Source organism: Brassica napus, chromosome C7 (assembly GCF_020379485.1).
Source record: "Brassica napus cultivar Da-Ae chromosome C7, Da-Ae, whole genome shotgun sequence".
In the NCBI taxonomy this organism is placed as follows: domain Eukaryota; kingdom Viridiplantae; phylum Streptophyta; class Magnoliopsida; order Brassicales; family Brassicaceae; genus Brassica; species Brassica napus.
Genome location: NC_063450.1, coordinates 48097128 through 48116454, shown reverse-complemented (window position 1 = coordinate 48116454; position 19327 = coordinate 48097128). Strand labels below are relative to the sequence as shown.

General features: G+C 38.4%; 5 protein-coding genes and 2 pseudogenes across 5 annotated transcripts; 4 read left to right on the top strand and 3 right to left on the bottom strand.

Moving 5' to 3' along the window:
- Nucleotides 1-495: 495 nt before the first annotated feature.
- Nucleotides 496-1379, top strand: LOC106421213 (calcium-binding protein CML42). The gene has a single exon (XM_013862065.3). It carries the CDS (start codon nt 682-684, stop codon nt 1240-1242), a length of 561 nt encoding a protein of 186 aa, XP_013717519.1. The 5' UTR covers nt 496-681; the 3' UTR covers nt 1243-1379.
- A 1616-nt stretch (nt 1380-2995) lies between these two features.
- On the top strand, nt 2996-4227 carry LOC111208125 (annotated as a pseudogene).
- Nucleotides 4228-4357: 130 nt separating this feature from the next.
- Nucleotides 4358-11789, top strand: LOC106421118 (probable LRR receptor-like serine/threonine-protein kinase At4g20450). Its single transcript, XM_048764321.1, has 16 exons — nt 4358-4666; nt 4847-5193; nt 5239-5420; nt 7502-7740; nt 8155-8499; nt 8597-8741; nt 8823-8894; nt 9000-9071; nt 9142-9222; nt 9309-9487; nt 9565-9767; nt 9851-9977; nt 10067-10132; nt 10279-10468; nt 10563-10650; nt 11332-11789. The coding sequence occupies exons 1-16, from the start codon at nt 4582-4584 to the stop codon at nt 11656-11658; spliced, it is 2748 nt and encodes a 915-aa protein (XP_048620278.1). The 5' UTR covers nt 4358-4581; the 3' UTR covers nt 11659-11789.
- Nucleotides 11790-12286: 497 nt separating this feature from the next.
- LOC125590046 (small nuclear ribonucleoprotein-associated protein B'-like) lies at nt 12287-14346 on the top strand. Its single transcript, XM_048762975.1, has one exon. The coding sequence runs from the start codon at nt 12297-12299 to the stop codon at nt 12951-12953; it is 657 nt and encodes a 218-aa protein (XP_048618932.1). The 5' UTR covers nt 12287-12296; the 3' UTR covers nt 12954-14346.
- Nucleotides 13145-13733, bottom strand: LOC125590047. Its single transcript, XM_048762976.1, has one exon. It carries the CDS (start codon nt 13731-13733, stop codon nt 13314-13316), a length of 420 nt encoding a protein of 139 aa, XP_048618933.1. The 3' UTR covers nt 13145-13313.
- LOC106421137 lies at nt 14132-15870 on the bottom strand (annotated as a pseudogene).
- A 421-nt stretch (nt 15871-16291) lies between these two features.
- LOC125590045 (elongation factor Tu, chloroplastic-like) lies at nt 16292-17952 on the bottom strand. The gene has a single exon (XM_048762974.1). The coding sequence runs from the start codon at nt 17849-17851 to the stop codon at nt 16421-16423; it is 1431 nt and encodes a 476-aa protein (XP_048618931.1). The 5' UTR covers nt 17852-17952; the 3' UTR covers nt 16292-16420.
- Nucleotides 17953-19327: the final 1375 nt, after the last annotated feature.

Sequence of the window (19327 nt, the reverse complement as noted above, 5' to 3'; positions counted from 1 at the left end):
TTCATGGTTCTCTCGACCCGGCCTGGCTTCATGTGGACGGGTCAAAAACTCGGAAGCTTCTGATATCTAAAACAACCCCATGAGACTAGTTGGCAAATGGAAACATTTCCAATTAATTTTGGTAACGACTACGATGTGACTTGTCTGTTTCCCATTGAAAAAGCCAACGACAGTTACGTAATGTAAAGAGCAGCCGCATTAATGAACCCCGGGTTCATTATTTAAATTTTTTATTATTTTTTCTTTTATTTTTTCGTTTATTTTTTTTTTTAAAAAAAAAATAATAATTGACCAATAGCGGGCCGCCACGTGGCGTGGGGCCCGCTGAACAGTAACGATCCGGGTTCATACAGAAGGGGCGTGGCGAGACAAAGTCGTGACTGTAGCATATTTTAATAATTTTTTTTTGGGAAGCGTGTGAACCCCTATTGAACCTCTAATGCGGCTGCCCTAAGCAATTTCCGTTATATAATATTCCTCTTAATTAATTAGACACCTAAAACCAGCCCATCATGTAAAATCTTCTTTAATGTCTCTTCCCTAATGGGTTTGAATGGTCGAGTTCGTACATGGTGGGGCAGACAAATTCAACGCCGGCAAAAACGGACTTCTTCCCTTGATAACTTTTCTATAATTAGACTCTAATCACTAAGTTCATTTTTCACAGCGGGGAAGAAGATAATGGAGAGCAACGGAGAGAACAAAAGAGTCGAGAGACAATCGCCATCCTTCAGGCTTCGAAGCCCAAGCCTAAACGCTCTTCGTCTCCAACGCATTTTCGACTTATTCGACAAAAACGGCGACGGTTTCATCACCCTCGATGAGCTAAACCAAGCTCTCTCCCGTCTCGGTCTCGACGCCGATCTCTCCGACCTCAAATCCACGGTGGAGTCCTACATTCAGCCTGGAAACACTGGTCTCGACTTCAACGACTTCTCCTCCCTCCACAAGACCCTCGACGAGTCCTTCTTCGGCGGAGCAGGAGATTGCGATGAGTCTTCGCCGGAGTCCGCAGAGGAGGCGGATCTCGCGGAGGCGTTTAAGGTGTTCGACGAGAATGGCGACGGGTTTATCTCCGCTAGGGAGTTGCAGGCGGTTTTGAAGAAGCTTGGGTTGCCTGAAGGAGGAGAGATGGAGAGAGTGGAGAAGATGATCGTCTCCGTTGACCGGAACCAAGATGGTCGCGTTGACTTTTTCGAGTTCAAGAACATGATGCGCACTGTCGTCATCCCTTCTTCTTGATTTTCATTAAACAAGTTTATTTTTCCGACAAGATTTTTTTTTTTTGTTATGTATTTCATTTTCTCAACTGAACTTATCTCATGTAATTTCAGTTTCCAGATAGATTTATCTTAATGCAATGATCGGATTCAAACATATTTTAAAAATGGAAGAAATCCTTGTTTTCATGTCGCAGCCAAGAGAGAAAAAGGAGGAACACTGACGCTATTTAATTTGGCGACATAAATACCACCGGATTCCGTCAGAATAATTGACGCTGCGTTCTCTGTTTTAACACTGGCGGCAAGTTAAGCAAAAAAATGATGAACAACTTCCAGCCGCTCATGTTAATTGCTGCGATCAACTAACGAACAGGGCTATTGTATTTTACAAGGGTGGACACTTTACCCGATACCCGAAGCCGCACCCGAAAAACCCGAACCGAAATCCGAACCGAAGTAGCAAATTACCCGAACGGGTATTAAGTTATGAGATTTTGGATATCTAAACCCGAATGGGTAATATCCGAATCCGAATGGATATCCGAAGATAACCGAACATATATATATTTACCCTTATATTTCTAGTTTACATCTCTCATTTTTTTTAAAATATTTATATTGATGTTACACGTACTTTAAGATCATAAGTATATATAATTATGGAGAAAATGATTTGATATTCATTTAAAATGCATGTTAAACTTTTTGTTTCATGTATTAACAAAAATTACATTCAAAGTTTAAAAACAATACCCAAATTAATATCTATTTGTTTTTGAAATATTATCTCCAAAGCTATTAATCATTCAATCTATAAAAAATCAGTTAAGTGAAATCTATATTTTAAAATACAAGAAACTTAAAAATTGAAAATTTTAATTTTTTTTTCTTTTGAAATCTAAATATCCGAACCCGATTCAAAATAACCGAACCCGAACTAAAAATACCCGAACCCGATCCGAAGTACAGAAATACCCGAACAGTTCTTTATCCCTATACCGAAATACCCTATCCGAACCCGAACGGGTATCCGAACGCGTACCCTAGTATTTTAGTTTTATGTTTACCTCAAACACTCGTTATTTGTTTTAGTGTCGTGGAACAACATGAATAGCGTATTGGTGCGGAAAGGATTATACTTCTTTCTTTGATGCTATTTGGCTATCCGTTAATGTTTGGTCTTTAACACTAGTCTTTTTGTCTCATATACAGGACAATCTTTCTCGTGGGAATCTTGGCGCTATCGAGGTTTAACATGGGTTGTTCCCAGATGCTTCAATTCACTTATGCTAACTTAGGAGATGCAAAAGCTGTATGAAGTATGGGTTTTGTTTTCTTAACCGATACATTATAAAATCTTCACAGAAAACGCATTTGATGCTGTTATGCATTTTGCTGCAGAGAGCACCCTAGATCCTCTTAAGTACAATCTCGACCCTACTATTTTTGGTAGCATCTTTGCAAGATTGGAGTTCTTTTTGGCTAATCTCTTGTAAAGTTACTGATTCAAAAAATTCCATTTTCATTCTGTAGTTATTACCACAACATTACATCAAACACATTAGTAGTTCTTGAAGCTGTGGCTGACTTAAAGTTAAGAAGTTGATATAGACAAGCACGTGTCCCACTAATGAAGAGCCTGACAAGATGCGCATTACTGAAGTTACTCCACAGATACTCCAATCGCCTCACAAACCATCTCTTTCGCATGATCATGTCTCTTCAGATTTATCAGTTATTGATTCTTAGGTCCCTATTAACCTTACGGGTAAGCTAAGAAGATGACTGAAGATATGATCCTAAATTTCGGTCATGATCCTAAGGTCAGTGTTCTGTTTTTCTTGAAGCCTTAAGAGTCTCTGTTTCTAAGATGATTTCATCAACCAACACTTCTTCTCAAATATCATTCTTTACTCAACTCTTATGGACTCAAACCGGGTTTATTTATGAGTAGGTCAAAGGAACAGACTACAAGACAGGAGATGGAACCTGTGTTCGTGACTATATAGACGTTACTGACCTCATAGATGCTCACGTGACGGCTCTAGAGAAAGCTAAGCCTAGAAATGTCGGAATCTTCAATGTAGGTACAGGAAAAGGAAGACGGTGAAGGAGTTCGTGGAAGCTGGTAAGAAAGCAACAGGAGTAAATATCAAAGTAGATTTCTTGCCTGGACGACCTGGATATTATGCAGAGGTTTACAGTGATTCACAAAGATTCTGAGAGATCTTGATTGGTCTGCTCGTTTCACTAACCTTCAAGAAAGTCTTGAAGTTGCTTGGAAGTGGCAAAAGTCTTTTTTTTCCCTGAGAGATTAGCTTATAGAAAAGAGTACATTATTATTCGGCCATATTGAGAAACAATGTTCTTCCACAATTCAAAGCCGAGGTTTTCTTTCCTCTTGTTTGCTTTGAGTAATGAAGGTAGGTACCATAAACAACCCCTAGCGCAAACCATTAGTCTTCAATCTTTGAAGCCTTTGTTTCATAGAAATCGTCCATACATTCACCTTTTTAAAATGGTGTAATCACAACTCAGTTTTCCATATCGAAAATTCGAAATTGTCATTATCCACAACCAAGACTCTTTTTAGTGAGGGTACCACCTCTAATCACTATCACTGGGATTTCATCGTATCATGCAAAACCAAGAACAAGTGGAAAAATAGTTAAAGGACAAACCCGGGCCCGCAGAGTAAATATCATCAAACAAGCTCAAAATATGACATACTAACATAGTATATACTATGTTTACAATTTTTTTAAAATAAACATAAGGTCTGTTCGTTTCATCACCGCTGTTTCCAACGGCAGCATTCAAAAAAATACAGCAACGAAAAAAAAAAGAAAAAACAGAAACGAAAGTTAAAACAACTGCCGATTGATGCTAAACGCACTGCGGCTGGAAATTCAAATACTTTGATGACGTTATAAAATCTAGCGACACAGAAATTGGAGGAAGCGGGTGTTTCTTATAAATCCGGCGGCAACAGTTAGAAAGATGATGCCTTTGATTATTTGTTTTCCTTTTATAATTCTAACCGCCGGAAGCTGCGGCAGCGTCAACGAAAAGAAAATGCCTATAGTACATGTACATGTAATATGTGTGTGCACATACATAAAAATGGGAGACGTGCTCGAAACTCCGAACGTAATATATAAGAGAAATATTCTACACTTCCTCGAGGAGAAACTTAATATCATTAAACTTCACCCAATTTGGCCTCTTCTTTTGCATATACAAATAACTTTTATTTATTAAATTAATCAACGTCAACCTTATCCCTCTTTATCTTTATGTTTATAATTAGCTCCATTTCAGAATATTTGTTGCTGCTTGTTATCGTAATATTTGAAAAATGGAGAGTATTCACAGGCTTATTTCACTGGCCCTAATAGGGACACTTTGCATTACTAATCTGGCAATTGTCCAAGGCCAACAAGGTATTTTATGTCTTCACTGTTATACAATCTTCTTGGCGTATGTATTCCATCTTCATTATTTTCTCTGAACGTAACCCAAGTTTTCTTATTTTGGAACTCTGTGTGGGTATATATTATCTTTGGACCTTAGATACTGGCTCATGATTTAGTTTTCCGTTTATTTTCAATGGCTTAAACCAGGATTCATCAGCTTAGATTGTGGAATGCCTGATAAGGAGTCTACTTATATCGAAGAGTCCACCGGTTTAAATTTCTCAACCGACGCTGATTTCATTCTCAGCGGAAAAAGAGGTCGAATCAAGACCGAGGATCCTGGTTCTGGCATGGCATACATCAAGCCATATAAGACCGTAAGGTATTTTCCGGAAGGAACACGAAACTGCTATAAACTGATTGTCATGCAGGGCACACATTATCTTATCAGAGCTGTGTTCGTATATGGAAATTATGATGATCTTAAACAAGGGCCAAAATTTGATCTTTATCTTGGACCCAACTTCTGGACAACTATAAATTTGCAAGACAAGGTTGGTAATGTCGATCTGATTTTGTTGAAAGATGGTACGATAGAGGAGATAATTCACATGCCAAGGTCAAACTCTTTGGACATTTGTCTCGTTAAGACAGGAGCAACAACGCCATTAATATCATCCTTGGAACTACGTCCCCTCAAAGATGACTCCTATACTACTAAAACCGGTTCCCTGAAGCTATTCTCCCGCTGGTCTTTTAGCGACTCTGAATCAATCGTACGGTAAGTCAACTCAACTCATCTTATCTAAAATAACAAAAATTCTCAAACAATTACAAAAGTACAAGAACTGAAGTTGAAACCCTAGCCGTGAGAGAGAGAAAAATGTTTTTTTTTCTGTAACTTTAACCCGATGGGCCGAATGTTTCTATAACTTCGACATTGGTTTAGTTGATTTGTTTTGTGTCTGTTTCTTTGATTTGTTTTGCTAGTATTCCTCTAAAACAAATAATCCATGTTCACATAAATTGATTGCATAGAAAAACTACATGGATTTGCATAGATCAATGAGAGAGCCCATACTTGTGTAGGTGAAGCTATTCTCCCGCTGGTCTTTCGCATTCTAAATCACACTTTATCCCCCTAGATCTGAGGTTTTTCCTCACCAATAAACAACCTGAGATAATTTGTCAAATGAAGTGTTTCAATTTTGGGGAACATTTGATTTTCCATGAGTAAGCTTGCAAAGCCTTTGTATCAGGTCCTAAGACTGGTGCATGTCAAGCTCTGACCGGGTAGAGATGTCCTACATGATATCTAGACTTGACTGTGTATCTTCCAAACTATGTAAAATACCATCTATCTCTATCTGTGGACTATATCATACTCGATGGAATCCTTTCAATGAGTGTCACATCAGTTGGATCAACAAAATTCCTAATTACCTGCCTATTCCACGTATGTGACATAGGGTTAATGAGCTTGTCTAGCATAAGTGAAGGTTCAAATTGAATTGATATTTTGTTTGCTGGTCTCGGGCGATTGAATGGAATCCATGGATGATTTCATACGAATATAGATGATCATGTTCCCATCCGTTTGATTATTCATTTGCTAACTAGAGATCTAGCATATACAATACTGCGCCAACCATACGATGATGAGTATGATCTTATTGGTTTCATAGAACTCTTATTTCTGAAATAACGGTCTTTAAAAACCCTAGCAAATAGTGAGCTTGGTTTTTTCTAGCAGACTCCAAAATTGCTTTCCGAACATAGCCGTATTAAAATCCGTCAAGGTCCTAAATCCTCTTCCTAAATCATTTTTATTGTGTCATAACTTATCTAAGAAATCAAATGCAAGCCCCACCCATTCCCTCCCGAATTGCACCAAAACTGAGATACAATACTTGTTAACTTTGAAGTTACTGTTTTAGGTAATCTAAAACAAGATATGACGTGATTCGGAATTGCTGATGCCACTGATTCAATGAGCATTTCCTTTCCGCCTTTCGTAAGAGATTTAATTTTCCATCCAAATATGTATTCTTTCTTGTAGGAACCCAAAGTTTATGTTTTTGATCACCTCAGAGCCTAGAATCCCCAGATAGGATCCAATTTTCTGTATTTTGGATTCCCAAATATGGCAAACTTTTTACTGTTATTTTGTATTTAGAAAAATATATATTTAAAAAGACAAAAATTTTGGTTCAATTGAACATTTTATAAAAGGTAATTGACATGCTTAGATGCGGATGGTGGCAATGGTTGTTATTGGCTTCAACGTTGATGGTTATTCACTGGATGGTGATGGAGTTTTTGCTCCAAAATGTGGTTACTCCGAAAAGCAGCCTGGAATTTTAAATAATTGACTGTTTGAATCAGCGCTCTTTCCCTATGTTATTTTCAATGGAGCAACATAAAGAGTTGTCTTGTGTTGATGGCTCCTACTAGAACAATAAAAAGAATGTGACAACCTTTATTAATTCAGTCTAATATGTGATATTTTGGATTACTATGAAGATTATCTCCATCGAGATTTAAGTATTCCAAAAGCAAATATATAGATTTTATATGAAAAATCTTTAGCTATCCATACGCAAGATGTGTTGTTTATTTTGAATCTTTACTGGTATATCTATTTTCTAGTTTTGTTTTTTTAATTCTCTTTGTTTAGAATTTTTTATATTTAATAATACAGTTCAACGTTAAAAATACAAAACTTAGTTTTTATAAACTTCATTAAATCTTATTGCCTCAAAATTGTTAGGAACTGAAATTTCAGTGCTTTTTTGCTGATTTCTGATACACATATATTCACCACTCAGTTATCAGTAAATAATACATTGATTGTGTCAGCAGGTTTCCTGATGATGTCCATGATCGTGTCTGGAGCACATACTTTTTGGATGGTGAATGGACGGAAATAAGCACCACTACCCCTGTCGATAATACGAATGCCTTCGATGTGCCACAAGCTATAGTTTCAAAGGCGTCCACACCCATATCCCACGGACCAACCAATACCATTGGCAGTGCCGGCGCCGAAGGTAGGGCAAAGAGTGCAATGTCTTTGAGCCTACTAACCACTAATTTGTTATATTGAGCTTCTTTAAACAGTGTAGCTTAATATTTTCAAATAAAATTGGTGTAACAACAAAAAATATATGTCATAATATATTCGTTATAAAAAATTGTCAAAAACAACAAAAAATATATTTTAACCAAATTTCGTTTTACTTATTATCATAAATTTAAAAAATTCTCATATAAAATAATTTGAAATTTGTTATGTTGACATTTTATATAGAAAAAAAAATCGTCTTTAAAAAATACTTAATTTTTCTTTTGTCCAGGGCCTGGCATTGCCGGATGTAACACCTGCAAATTTTGTTATATAAATTGTTAACTCATTCAAGTTTGGTTGTTTTAGGTGGAAGAAACGGTAGAAACCTATTTTTTCACAATTTACAAGAGTTCTGTTCCCATTTGACCCCAATATATCATTATTTTAGGTAAACAAAATCCCATACTAGGTTCAGGTAGGTTATGGAGCAGAAACTGGACGATGGAACCACGGGAAGATATTCACTTATACCTTCACTTCGCGGAGATCCAAGACCTAATTGCGGGTCCCAGAGAGTTTAGTATTTCGTGGAATGGAAACGTTATTGATGATGAATACAGCCCTCCAGAGTTCGTGGTTGAAACTGTACCTATCAGAATTTCATCAACATGCGACGATAATTGCTACGTAAAGCTTCGAAGTACTAACTGGTCAAATTTTCCACCATCTATGAATGCCATGGAGGTTTTCTGGGTACTCCAGCTTCCTCAGCCAGAAACAGATGAAAACGACGGTTTGTCAACTCTGATTAATTTTTATGTAGCTATATAGACCTTGGTACCTTCCATAAGGTTAAACTATTGAACAACATGGAAACTTTGTATGCACAGTCACCGCATTCAAGAAAATTCAAGCCACTTATGGTATACAGAAAATGAGCTGGCAAGGAGATCCATGTGTACCGACACAGTATATGTGGACTGGTTTAAACTGCAGCAACACGTTCCCATCTATTCCACCAAGAATCATTTTCCTGTAAGATCATGCAAACACACCTTTTCTTTCTTGTTCAGATTAATTGTGTTTTAATGTATTTTACATGTGTTCTACACACAGAGACTTCTCCTTTTATGGATTAAACGGGACCATAACAAGTGACATACAATATCTTAGCCAGCTACAAAAGTTGTAAGTCTTATATCCCCTCTATATTTACTTTCAACGGGAAGGATATCAAATCAGTATATTAAATATATTTTTTTTTTCATAACTTCATTTATCTGCATCTTCTAGAGATCTGTCAAATAACAATTTGACAGGAAAAATCCCTGATTTTCTCGCCAAAATGAAGTTCTTGACGGTTATGTAAGTTCCCCTTTTGAGTAGAAACCGAAATTTTGGTTTTATATTATAACGATTTATATACATTGCACAGAAACTTGAGTGGGAATAATCTTAGCGGCTCAGTTCCTCAAACCCTACTTAACATGGAAAAGAATGGGCTAATAACTCTGATGTATGTTTCTCTTTCTCCCAAACAAAAGTCTGCCTTTATATATATTTTTAGTAACATCAGAAACAAAATTTTTGAGAAATTAATAGACTTCAAGGAAATCAAAACCTTTGTCTGGGCTGCGTAAGTGATGGAGATAAAGAAAGTGATGGAGATAACAAAAAGAAATTGCTAGTTCCCATTCTTGCATCAGCTGCTCTTATGGGTATTATCACAGCTGTGATATCTCTCATTATTTTGTTCTACAAAAAGAAGAGGTCGTCAAAAGGTAGGATTTGAGTATTATCATTTATCAAATTCCTTAACCTCGAATTCAATATATGATACGTGATTACAATTTCCCAGGTCTTATACGTCCATCAATTGTGGCCAACAAGAAAAGCTTTACATACGAAGAGGTTAAGGTCATAACAAATAACTTTGAGAGAACTCTTGGTGAAGGAGGGTTTGGAGTCGTGTACCACGGTAACTTAAATGGTAACGAAGAAGTGGCTGTTAAAGTGCTATCTCAGTCCTCAGCTCAAGGATATAAGCAATTTAAGGCTGAGGTACTTTCACTATAATTAAACCACAGATTCAAAGAACATGTATGTATGATTTACCAACTCTTGGGTTACATGTGGTCTGATAGGTAGACCTTCTTCTGAGAGTACACCACATAAATTTGGTAAGCCTTGTAGGACATTGTGAGGAAGGACAACACTTGGTCCTCATCTATGAGTATATGTCCAATGGAAACTTAAAACAGCATTTATCCGGTAACCTTTGATCACCTTTTCCAGATAATTTACAAAAGGAATGATCGTGTGTCATGTTTTAACACACATTCACATATTTATGAGTACAGGAGAATGTGCTAGCTCCCCTTTAAATTGGGAAAATAGGCTAAGAATTGCTGCAGAGACAGCGCAAGGTTCGTTCGAAGTTTACAATTTCTATTGTGTTTTATTTTTATTTTTAATCTGAAAAAGCATGAGTCCCCATTGTATTTATTTTCCACAACATTGCAAAATTTCTCTTCTCTTGTTGTTTAATGACCTTTTGAGTTATTTTATATAGGACTGGAGTACTTACACATCGGCTGCAAACCACCAATGATTCATAGAGATATCAAGTCTACAAATATACTTCTTGATAAGCATTTTCAAGCTAAACTTGGCGATTTTGGGCTTTCAAGATCTTTTCCAGTGGGAAATGAAACTCATGTGTCAACAAATGTTGCTGGATCGCCAGGTTATATTGACCCTGAGTAAGTGGATCTATAACATAACTGAATGAATTCGAATTATGTCCTCTTTTTCCAGCTAGAATTTAAAACAAAAAATTATGTGTAATTAATACAGATATTACCGAACAAACTGGTTGACAGAGAAGAGTGATGTCTTCAGTTTTGGAGTCGTATTACTGGAAATCATCACTAGCCAGCCTAGGGCTGGGCAAAAAATCCGAATCCGAAGAACCGAACCGAACCCGATCCGAAAAAGTAGTACCGAATCCGAACCGAAATTGATTAAATATCCGAACGGGTTCAAAATTTTGGTATCCAGAGAACCGAAACCGAACCCGACCCGAACCGAAGTATTTCGGGTACCCGAATGTATCCGAAATAGATTTATATATCTAAATATATTAATTATTTTTAGATTCAATGTATATTAAAAACATTCAAAATATATAAGATACTTTTAAGTTGTCTAAAATACTTGAAAATATATACAAATATTCAAAAGTAAATTTCTAAAATAGTATAAAATATACTCAAAACACCAAAAATAGTTGAAATGTCTACTGATTGTCTATCAAAATATTCAAACAAACCAATTTATATGTTAAGTTTAGGTACTCTGACATATGTTATTCAAGTTTATATGTTATATAGTATTTTATTTACAGATTTTGAGAAATTGAAACTATATATTGAATTTTAAAATTTTAAAAATCATTTAAATGGGTTATCCGAACCCGAACCGAACCCGCAAAGATCCGAACCGAACCCGAACCAAAATTTAGAAATACCCGAATGGAGCTAAAATCTTTAACCCCGAAAACCCGAAAACCGAATAAACCCGAACCGAACCCGAATGGGTACCCGAACGCCCACCCCTAAGCCAGCCAGTGATTGACCAATCTCGTGAAAAGTCTCACATAGGAGAATGGGTTGGATTTAAGTTAACCAATGGAGATATCGAAAGCATTGTGGATCCTAGTCTCATTGGGAATTATGACTCTAGTTCACTGTGGAAGGCTCTTGAGCTAGCAATGTTGTGCAATAGTCCATCTTCGTCTGGAAGACCAAACATGTCCCAGGTTGCTAATGAACTACAGGAGTGTCTTTTATCAGAGAACTTAAGGAAAAGGGGGAAACATGACTTGGACTCCAAAAGTTCTGTTGAACTGAGCACAAGCTTTGGTCCTGAACGTACTCCTGATGCACGCTAGTTCATGCCAAGTATCCCAATATGTGTTTGAGTAACAAAAGAATCTCTTTTGAATTTTTTTTTCACTCCACCTTTCCGATTTGCGTTAATCTATCAAATGCGAAAAGACTTTTTTTTTGTTTTTGTTTTAAATAATTGGGATTAAGGTTTGGAATGTCTAAGCTATCTTTAGCTTTTAACTTTTATGGCAACTTTTAAAATTAATTAAGGCAAATCTACCAAAAATGTTTTTATGATCAAAAGAACATATAAAGAATAAAATGACTAATATTAAAAAGGTATAATGATAATTATACCCCTATTTTAAAGATATATAAAAATAAATAAATGTTAAAAATCAGAAAATTTTCAAAAAAAATCGAAAATTTCGAAAATAATCAAACTTTTTTTTGTCCAAAAATAAAAATTCAAAATTTCAAAATTTTTGAATTTTCCTGAATTGTTTTGCTGAAAATGTTTTTTTCGTTAGATTTTTTTTTAAAAAAAAATTAAAACCATTACTTTAATTTATATCTTAAATTTTAAATCTCATTTCTGCTTCCAAAATATAAACCCTAAATTTAGATTAGTTAATTTTACTAGTGTAAATGTCTTTTATTTTTTTTTTATTAAATTAATTTTGGTGATTTCAACTTTTAGATGTTATTTACTAATATTATAATTTTAAACTATTGCGATGACATGTTGCGTTTTCCAACTTTAATCGGAAAATTCATGGCCTTCGATCGCCACATGAACCTCGTTCTCGGAGACTGCGAGGAGTTCCGCAAGCTTCCGCCAGCTAAAGGGAAGAAGATAAACGAAGAGAGAGAAGATCGCCGTACGCTAGGCTTGGTGCTGCTCAGAGGCGAAGAGGTTATCTCCATAACTGTCGAAGGACCACCTCCTCCTGAAGAGTCACGTGCCAAGGCTAGTGGCTCAGGAGGTTCTGTTGCTGGTCCTGGAATGGGCCGTGCTGCTGGACGTGGAGTACCTACCGGCCCGCTTGTTCAAGCCCAGCCTGGGCTTGTTGGGCCTGTTCGTGGAGTTGGTGGGCCGTCTCCGGGGATGATGCAGCCTCAGATCTCTCGGCCTCCGGTTATGAGGCCTCCCGGGCAGATGCTTCCGCCGCCTCCGTATGGGCAAAGGCCGATGGGTCCTCCGCCTGGTGGGATGATGAGAGGTCCTCCGCCGCCTCATGGGATGCAGGGACCGCCTCAGCCTCACCCTGGAATGATGCATCCTCCTCCTGGTGGGTTTGCTCCTCCACCGCGTCCTGGCGTTCCACCACCGCCGCCTAACCAGCAGCAGCAGTGATTAGGTTAGCTAAAAGAATGCCTTTTGTTTTGTTAAGGTTTAGTCTGATCTATCCTTAAGTTTGTAGATGTGTTAGACAAGTGAGTGTGTCTTTTTGCCTTTGTCTACTTGTGTGTTTCTTGTAAGAGAGATTCCATTAAACCTTGTCTTGTTATCTCACCGTCTTATTGCATTACACCGATTTAAGCAGATAAGATAAACTGTATTCATTTCATAATCCATGTAAACTGTTACATAGCATTTTATAGTACATGGTGCGTTTTTATTTGATACATTTATGTAAAACTAGTGGATAAAGATTCAACAGTCATTAAACACGATACGGTTTTAGTGGCAAGTACATTTCTTGTCTTCGTTTCATCATGCGTTGCCACCGTCTCTGTTTCCTTTGCTTGGTGAAGAAGGCACCTTCTCAGATTCGTCTTCCTCAGCTCCAGTAGCCGGTGTTGTAGGAACAGAAGGATTTGCAGGCTTAGCCATGGGGAAAGAGCCATACTTGTGGAACGGCCAGCCTTGGAATGGGAATTTAGACCTGAAGAAACCGGATATCGCAGGGTTTGTTGCAGGTTCATCATCGATCTTGACCATAGAGGGTGATGAATCAACCTCGGTGGATTCAGGAACAGGAAGTACCGGAGGATGAACATTTGTTTTCTCGAGCTTCTTCTCTACTGCGGCTGATGCTGCTACCGCCATTTTTGGGCTGCGAGAGCAGAGCATAAGTGGGGAAGTGAGGAAGGTGAGAAAGATCAGGCAGAGAGAGACTCTTGAGATTGACATTGTAGTAACTGACTTGTTTTGTGTTCTTGGACTTTTATATGAGAATTGTTTGTTTGATGGTGTTTGGAGTCAATGGTGTTGTAATTTATAGAGTGGAGATTGTAGTCAGGGATGAGTTAGGAGAATAATGTGTTGGAGACTAATGTTGGATGTCTACTTCTTACCTAAATCTGAATTATCAAAGTCATGCTTATTGTCGTGAGCTTGATGAGGATGAACCAGAGAAGGTGAGATATAAACTGATTTTGGTATAAAGTTTATATTTTTCTTGACAAAGTTGTTAATTTCATCTAAATTATGAGAAATAGAACGTCACAAAGCAGATAAATCTGGAAATGATAATCAGCATTTAAATGTTCTAGGCAGCAGCATTTAGATGTTATTGTCTGCAGCTTAAGTAGCCAAGAATGTTTGGTTGGTTTATCAGATTTTATAGTAATACATACATTAACAATGCCACAAAGGGGGCAATGAAGTTTACAAAGTCTACAAATAGGAATGGCAGATTGTAGGACCAAAAACCTTTGTGTTCATCAACTTTGAAAGAAGGAAAAAAAAACCAAACAAGAGATTCTGAGAAGCCTTTTTTTGGGGGGGGGGGGGGGGGGGGGGGGTTAAAAAAGGAGTTATAACTTATAACATAAACAGTCACTTGTCCGCGTATGTAATATGCACAAACCCAGACGCGACGCAGGGATAGAGACTGCAATCATTTTTTTTTCTCGTGGGTTATTTCTTCTTGTCTGTTGTCACTCCAACCACAACATTGCTCACCTGCCAAAAGTTTTTAAAGTCACTTTTATCAAAACCTTCTTCTAATGTGTAAAAATATAAGAACAAAGCTACATGAGAAGCCTTGCGAAACTCACCAACTTTCCACTTTCATTAACAGACATGGGGTTTTCTACGACGACGGTTTGGGTCTGAGACGGTGGTGTTGACTGCTGGAAAACGGTTAAACCCATGAACAGAGTAAATACACAGTTCCATGAAAAATTCTACAAAACCATAAATTTAATAACTCACAGTGGATGTAGAGGGCATTGGCCCAGGAGAGGAGGCTGTTCCATTCGGCTGGTTAGTTGGGAAAGGCACCCTTCCATTGCCCATCTGCAGATGGAAACACACACAAAATCAAATGCCAATACAAATATCTTTTGTACTTAACTCAACCATGCAGGAGTACTGACATTAACGTTAGTAACGAACTGGCAAACGGCGCATCTAACGGATGGTGCACCGTAAGGATACATGAGGGTTGTTCGACAGTTCCCACAATTGACATGCGCAGGCTGATTGGTGGGTGGGGTTGCTGTCAAATTCAAACACAGTTTCAGCAGACAGAACAATGCCGATGAAGTAAAAGACAGATTCTAGATGCATATATACCAGGGACAAGGTTAACAGTCTGACAGCAAGAGCATCTTACGCTGCTTGCCCCACGAGTATACATAAGCATTGTGCGACAACCACCACATACAATGTGAGCCATGTCCATCCCTGCATGAGCTGTGTTCAGAATCCAAACCAAGTCATAAAATCTTCTAACCTCCCTACTCAATTATAAATGAAAGGGTCAATACCATGATGAGGAGGAGGAGGAGGAGGATGAAGAGGGACCATGTTGATAGTGTTACATAAGGCACAGCGAACGTTGGTAGCTCCTCTAGGATAGAGCAATGTATTTCTACACCCATGACACATGAGCTGGTCCTGCATCTCTGCTTTTTAATATCAAAGAATCAATCACAAAGACAGAACAAAAACGCTAACCTGTCTTAATACTAAACATAAAAGAGAAAAGGGTCACCTGATTTCTCTCTGAGGAAGACAAAGGAGCTGGCTTTGAAACCGAAACCCGAAATCCAATTCAAAGCCAAAAAGCTTCTGCATCCATTATCATCATATGAATCAGACTGAATAGTGTCGAGATTACAAAATTCAAGAAAATAAAAAGATTGGTTCTTGATCATACCGATTGGAGTTGGAAGAGGGATCTCGATTGCAAAACCCGCGAACGCTAGAGCTATATGCAGAGAGGCCAATCCAAACTGAGAGATATGGACAATAAGATTTCGATTTTTCCCTTTTTCTTTCTTTCTTTCTCTGATGATTTATCTCGCAATTTATGATTTTGGTTTATATAATGATATATATATATATATATATATATTTTTTTTTTTTTTTTTACTTGACGCGTTCGGACAACTAGAGCGGTCTTAAAACGCGCTTTATATTCTCTATAACATTAAAATTTGTCTGTTCCAAACGTAGCGATTGGCTTACGCAGAAAAATGAGTCAGTCTTTTAACATTTTCTTCTTGTCAAAAACTAAGTATTATGAAGGATTTGAACAATGTTTCGACATTGGAAAATAGATATTTTTTCTGTCATTTGGTTTTGTAATTAATCGATCACAGAAGCATATGTGAAAGCGTCAGGGAAAGGCTTCTCTGCTTCACCTTTTAAATACCTTTTCAATCATCCAAGCTGCTACAATCTGAATCTGGACTGGTCTTCTTCGGACCCAACGGACAAATCAGAATGCAATAAATATATAAGGGGTCAAGAAATATATGACATTTTGATTTCAACTTCGTATAGAAGATGACACAAGTAAAAGAGTTTTGTGAATCGAAGAGGGGAAACACAAAGATAGCAAAGTAGACAGATAAAACTCTAATTCCTCATTCGATGATAGACTGAATAACTCCAGCACCAACAGTCTTCCCACCTTCTCTAATAGCAAACCTCATCCCTTGCTCACAAGCCACAGGCACAATAAGCTCCACAACAATCTTCACCCTATCCCCAGGCATAACCATCTTCGACTCCTCATCTTTATCATTCATAATCTTCGTCACTTTCCCCGTCACATCCGTCGTCCTCATGTAAAACTGAGGCCTGTACCCCGCGAAAAACGGCGAATGCCTCCCACCTTCTTCCTTCTTCAACACATATACAATCGCCTCAAACTTCGTATGCGGAGTAATACTCCCGGGCTTAGCCAACACCATCCCCCTCTGAATATCAGCCTTCTGAATCCCCCTAAGCAACAACCCAACGTTATCCCCAGCCAAAGCCTCATCGAGAATCTTCTGAAACATTTCGACCCCAGTGACGGTATAGTTCCTAGTCTCCCTCAACCCAACTAAATCCACGGTCTCCCCAACCTTCACAGTCCCTCTCTCGACCCTCCCCGTAGCCACAGTCCCACGTCCGGTTATAGAGAACACATCTTCAACAGCTAACAAGAAAGGCAACTCAGTCTGTCTCTGAGGGATTGGTATATAACTATCAACAGCATCCATCAGCTCGTAAATCTTATCCACCCATTTGTTATCACCACGCTTGACATTAGGATTCTCAGTAAGCGTCTCCACAGCTAACAACGCGGATCCGGAGATAATCGGGATATCGTCACCGTTAAACTCGTAGGAAGACAAAAGCTCACGCACCTCGAGCTCGACGAGCTCAAGCAGCTCGGCGTCGTCGACCTGATCCTCTTTGTTGAGGAAGACGACCATGTCGGGGACGCCGACCTGCTTAGCGAGAAGGATGTGCTCTTTGGTCTGCGGCATGGGCCCGTCGGCGCCGGAGACGACGAGGATGGCTCCGTCCATCTGCGCGGCTCCGGTGATCATGTTCTTGACGTAGTCGGCGTGTCCGGGGCAGTCCACGTGGGCGTAGTGGCGATTCTCCGTCTCGTACTCGACGGTGGCGGTGTTGATGGTGATGCCGCGGGCTCGTTCCTCCGGCGCGGCGTCGATCTCGTCGTACTTTTTGGCGACGCTGTTTCCCATGGAGGCGAGGGCCATGGTGAGGGCGGCGGTTAGGGTGGTTTTGCCGTGGTCGACGTGGCCGATTGTTCCGATGTTGACGTGGGGCTTTTTGCGCTCGAACTTGCCGCGAGCGGCGCGGACGGTGAAGGAGCGGCGGAGGGGGTGAGGGGAAGAGGCGGCGACGGAGAGGGAAGTGAATGAAGGGAGGAAGGAGGAGGAGAGGTTTAGGGTTTTGAGGTTGGTGGAGGTGGAGGTGGAAATGGCGGGACGGAGAGAAGGGGGTGAGATGAGTCTGGAGGAGGAGGAGGAGCAGGCGGCTGGAGTGGATATCGCCATGGGGGAATTGAGAAGTTAGGGTTTGGATTTGGTGGAGAAGACGAAGAAGATTTGGGGATAGAGTGAGATTTATCTCTTCGTAAGAATGATATATGAAGGGCTCTTCTTTAATCCTATCCACTGCAACTTCTTTGTCTTCATGTTCCCATAAGCACACATCGTGCCGTTTCTAAGACAAACTAAATGTCATGGGATTAAACTGCTTGTTGTTTTGTTATTAAAGTGCCTTCTTGTTATAGTCTGATACGGTGGAAACCTTCCATTGTATTAAAAAATGTCAAAAACTAGATCAAGTTTATGTTAATACATACCACATATACGAAGTAAGTAATTATATGGTGGCAACATCATAAACGGATTTAATTGATTTTAATTTAAATTAATGAAGTCAATCCGTGATTAATAAAAAAATCAACTTAAACCAAATAACCCGACCCAACGTAACTCTCTTAACCCGACCTACATACAAAACCCACTTAACTGGAAAAAAACAGACTACGGCATTGTTAGAGTTTGTAAAGCAAAATCGATTTGGGGGTTTCTAACACACAGAGAAAGAACGAGAGAGAAAGAACTAGTGAAAGAGATTGAGAGTGAAGTATTAACATAAACTTGATGTAACGAAAAATATGTTATGCAGAGTGAACGAAACATTATCATATTTATCATATTTATCTCAAGTTTATTTTCTTTAAAAAAGATGTAGGGATGGGGAAAATGTAAAATAGGGTATTAAGAAGTGAAGAGAGTGAAGCATTGTTGGATCCTCCACATAATTCCATTTCTCTTTCTGTTTCCTCTCTTTCTCTCTGTTTTCTTTTTACTTCTCTGTTATAAACCCTAATTTTTTTATTTGATGAATGAAGGTGACTTAACTCGAACACGGGTCGGGTTCACGAACTGGGTCAGTCGGATTTTGTTGATTGGGTTTAATTTTCATATATTACGGATTGACCCTATTAATTTAGATTAAAATTAATTAAATCCGTTTATGATGTTGCCACCATATAATTATTTACTTCGTATATGTGGTATGTATTAACATAAACTTGATCTAGTTGTTGACACATTCGAATACATTGGATCGTTTCCATCATATTAGACTAGCATCGAGTAGCTGAAAAATCAAATTTGAAAGTTGGTGATTTAACATTTTAAATGAAAATTTTCCCAATTATAATTACAAATAAATCTACAACTGAGAATTATCTAATTTCTGATGCAAAAACATTGATAAACCGTTAACCAACCACTAGACTAAACATGTTTCCACGCTTGTTATATGTCATGATGGTCTATGCTTATATCTTTCTGCTCCATTTTTGTCGTGAATTCTTACATAAATTAGCAGATTCTTGTACCAGAAAGACATACATATTTCAGCTAATAAGCAACACTGATTACGAATTTAGAATTCAAACCAAACGTGAGTTGGTCTTTGTTCAAAATGTTGCGAGCTAAGCAAAGATCATTCCG